Below are 4,291 nucleotides of genomic sequence, written 5' to 3' on the forward strand. Positions count from 1 at the left end.
ACCTGAGGGGTCGGGATGGTTCATAAGGCCCTGAACCATTCAGGGCTTCTTAAACCAGCAGCAGGATCTTTGTTGGACAGGAAGCCGGTGCAAAGACCTCAGAACTGGAGTGATGTGATTATTATTATTATTATTATTATTAATTGGCATCAAATAATAATCATAAAAAAAAAAAAAAGATTTGAATTTAGAAATTGACCTGGAATCATTAATGAATTAATTTTTTTTTTTCAACATACTATACTGTGACCTTTTCCTGATATTACATACATTTACAACACTTATGGCATATATGAAGTTATTATTACATTCATTTTAATGTCCATTCTATACTTTTATGGCCGTCACAAAATTACACTTGACAAAGTATTAAAAACTGTATCTGTGGCACAAACACACACACACACACACACACTACCAGCGTTGCTGTCGCGGCGTAATCTAAAATATATAATGTTTGTAGCTTTGAGAATAAATCAGTTCAGATACCGAGAATTTATTTAAACAATATTTTTATTCTTTGAAAACTAAGCGCACTTAAATAGTGTCACTCACTCGCCAATAGTCACAACACTGACAACAGATTTTTATTTATTTATTGCTACAGTTTAAAATGTCTCTGAACCCCACAAAAACAAAACAAAAAGAAGAAGAATATGCAGGAAAATAAAACGGTAAATATGCGCAGAGACGTCCGAGAGGAGCGGCTCACAGCTTGAAGCCGGAGTGAAGCGCCACGACTCCTCCGGTGAAGTTGTGGTACTTCACGCAGTAGAAACCGGCGTCCTCAATCATATGTTTAAACTCCTCCTAAAAAGAGGGAAAGGAAATTAAAATGTCACGTTAGGGAAAACAATAAAATAAGATTGTTTCCGGTTTCTAACTGATGATTTGCCGCTTTTCTCTGTATGAATGAATTATTAAAAATGAATAATTATAAATTGTATATCTGCTTCTTTGTGTCCAGGCGTTTGTTTACGCATCGGGTCTGTATGGCACATATTTCATGTGCGCGTGGCATTGTGGGTAAAATGAGCTCTGGACACGACATCACTGTTGTCATGCCAACTAAAGTGATGATTCACTTTCATCAAAGTTCAACGTATACATAAATACATGGGAGTGAAATTCTTAAGACTCCAATTCACTTAAATTGTGCCATAACATAATAAATATAAAAGATAGCTCGTAGTAGCAATGAGGTTATTACAAAGATTGTGTTGCTAGCTCTTGTACATAGTAAATAGTCCTAACTTATAATATAAATATCTGAGAGTGGCAATGTTGGAAATGACATCTATATCATTATATATATATATATCTATATATATATATATATATTATAATAAATATATATATATATTTATTAATATATATATATATTAATAAATATACATATATATATATATTTATTAATATATATATATATATATATTTATTAATATATATATATATTTTTGAGTGGCAACGTTGGAAATGACATATATATATAGATATATTAATAAATATATATATATAAATAAATAAATATATTTATTAATATATATATTTATATTAATATAAATATATATATATTTATTAATATATATATATATTTTTTTTCCCTCCTCACCTGGTCCGGGAACTTGCGGATGCTTTCTACCAGGTACTGGTACGACTTCCAGTCTCCAGCGATCACCTCTCCCAAAACCGGTATCATCTTGAAACTGTATTCGTCATAAAGTCTGTAAAAACACGAGCAGAGCAACGGTAAGTCTACGTTTGTGTTTATGAGTAGTTTTGCGTTGCGTTGGAAAAGCTGAAAGCGCCCAACGTCCCAACAGCCGATGTGATGACGTGCTCCGAGGGACAAAACCAGAAGAGGGCGCTGTTCGTCCAAAACAACCAAAGCAAAAGGTTGTTGAGTTTCATCTAAGAATGTGTGTGTGTGTATAAAATAATATATATATATATATATATATATATGTAAAAAAGTGTCTCAAAATAACATATCCCTGCTCCTAGAATACGGCGAGACTGTACTGGACTCTTATTTTGTAGGGCTTATGTAATGTTATTTAAGACAGCTTGAGAGTTTTTCCATGAGCGCACAACGACCTCCACAAGCCAAAACAAGCCGCGGCACTTAAGAGACGTGTTCTCGGGACCTGCGACGCCGGTACCGAGAACACGGAGAACCGTCAGAGAGTCACGGCGCTCGATTCCTCTTCACGCCGAGTCGGCGCTGCCGCTCACCTCGACAACACGGGATTTGTCACTTTGCTGAACTCTAAGCACATGAATCGGCCGCCGGGCTTCAGAACCCGCAGAGCCTCCTGCAGCGCCTGGAAGACGGAGAAGAACGGGAGATTAGCATTTTTTTATTATTAATTTCAGAATCAAGTCTGCTACAGCTTCTTGAATTTTTAGGATTTGCTGCTTTTTCACATTCACTGTCAAATTTCTGACATTAAAAAGTATAATCAACAATAATAAACAATTATTGTTGTTATCAATTTGACGGAAACAAGTTTAACCGAGTTCCCCGAATACATGTGCAAGAGGTGGAAATGTATCAAAAATACATAAATATATACTGTAGTTATAATATATATATCTATAACGTTACCTGATCTATATCGTTACCTGATCTATTGATCTATAACGTTACCTGATCTATTGATCTATAACGTTACCTGATCTATATCGTTACCTGATCTATTGATCTATAACGTTACCTGATCTATTGATCTATATCGTTACCTGAACTATTGATCTATAACGTTATCTGATCTATTGATCTATATCGTTACCTGATCTATTGATCTATATCGTTATCTGATCTATTGATCTATATCGTTACCTGATCTATTGATCTATATCGTTACCTGAACTATTGATCTATAACGTTACCTGAACTATTGATCTAGATCGTTACCTGATCTATTGATCTATATCGTTACCTGATCTATTGATCTATATCGTTACCTGATCTATTGATCTATATCGTTACCTGAACTATTGATCTATAACGTTACCTGATCTATGCGGGTGACGTTTCGAATGCCAAAGGCGATGGTGTAAACATCGAACAGGTCGTCACCAAAGGGCAGCTCCTCGGCGTCCCCCGCCACCCACGACAGACCTGATGCAAAGACACCCCACGGATGAGGGTTAATCCTTTTTTGGGACATCCCTCCTTCCCCCCCCCCCCTCCCAAAAAAAAACAACCGGGCCCGTGTGCACGCGAGCGTTGCCTTGGAAACCCAACGTCCCTTAAAAGCAGTCCCACCGCCAAACGCTCACCAGCACTGATGCCCGCGCTGTCGGCTTTCCGCTTGCCCACTCTCAGCATCTCCTTGTTGATGTCACAGACCACGGCCCTGGATTCCCGGGGGGCGACCTCGTCCTCGTCCTCGGAGATGTCCCGCCACGACGGCGCCCGCCGCTTCTGCCGCTCTCGCTGAGCGCGAACGTACTCCAGGAAACGGAAGGCGATGTCACCTGCGAGGGAGACGGGCGGTGATCATCGCAAATATTGGAGGAAAAAAAAAAAAGAAGACGTTTCAAAACAATTGTTTTGATGTTTTTGCAGAGGTGCATGTTTACCCGTTCCGCCCGCCACGTCCAAGAGGTGCACGCCGGGCTGCGGGCGCATGGCGTGCAGCAGCATGTCCTTCCACAGGCGATGAATTCCCAGACTCATGGCATCGTTCATGGTGTCATACTTCTGCGCCACGTTCTCAAACACCTTGTACACTGAGAGAGAGAGAGAGAGAGAGAGAGAGAGAGAGAGAGAGAGAGAGAGAGAGAGAGACTATTGTGCTCATCACGTGCCAATATATTTCTGATGCCGTCACCTTCTGTGCTCTTATTGTGAAATTCTCTCTCTGTTCTCTGCAAACGCATGCATCATAATTTAGGAATATAAAAACACGCTTATCCCACGCTTATGATATAACCTCTGTAAAAAACAAACATACATTAAATGAAATTCTTTACAAATTGTTTACACCATTGTTATGCTTATAGCCACTTCAGTGCAGTTCAGAGGTTTCCCGAGAGCAGCTTTTCTGGAGCTCACCTTTCTTCGCCTTCTCGCTCTCCGGCACCGTTTCGAACCCGAAATGTGTGCTTCTGTCTCCGGCGACGTCGCCGAAACACCGACAGGTCGACGGTGCCCGACAGCAACCCGACCGACCCGCAACTCCGGCAGCGGCAACGCCGACGTTTCTGTGAGAGGAACGGATCGCCCTCCGCAGCAGCGGTCTGATGGAAGCGGCCATGTTGGCTGCTTACGGGACTGCGCGAC

At 40.3% G+C, this 4,291-nt stretch overlaps 1 protein-coding gene across 1 annotated transcript; it reads right to left on the minus strand.

Annotated features, from left to right (window-relative positions):
• Positions 1 to 495: 495 nt before the first annotated feature.
• Positions 496 to 4,291, minus strand: coq5 (coenzyme Q5, methyltransferase). Its single transcript, XM_034541745.1, has 7 exons — positions 4,064 to 4,291; positions 3,589 to 3,738; positions 3,286 to 3,483; positions 3,018 to 3,124; positions 2,236 to 2,324; positions 1,613 to 1,724; positions 496 to 810 (listed from the first exon to the last, which is right to left on the minus strand). Exons 1-7 carry the CDS (start codon positions 4,263 to 4,265, stop codon positions 709 to 711), a joined length of 960 nt encoding a protein of 319 aa, XP_034397636.1. The 5' UTR covers positions 4,266 to 4,291; the 3' UTR covers positions 496 to 708.

Source organism: Cyclopterus lumpus, chromosome 9 (genome assembly GCF_009769545.1).
Source record: "Cyclopterus lumpus isolate fCycLum1 chromosome 9, fCycLum1.pri, whole genome shotgun sequence".
Taxonomy (NCBI): Eukaryota; Metazoa; Chordata; class Actinopteri; order Perciformes; family Cyclopteridae; genus Cyclopterus; species Cyclopterus lumpus.

Bases quoted from the DNA above. Each gene is read 5' to 3' on its own strand.
- coq5 (XM_034541745.1), bottom strand. From the start codon at position 4,265: ATGGCCGCTTCCATCAGACCGCTGCTGCGGAGGGCGATCCGTTCCTCT. The intron at 2,325-3,017 runs GTAACGTTATAG...TCCGTCTTCCAG, and splicing joins ACGTCACCCGCATAGATCAG to GCGCTGCAGGAGGCTCTGCG. The intron at 1,725-2,235 runs GTGAGCGGCAGC...GTGTTTTTACAG, and splicing joins ACAAATCCCGTGTTGTCGAG to ACTTTATGACGAATACAGTT.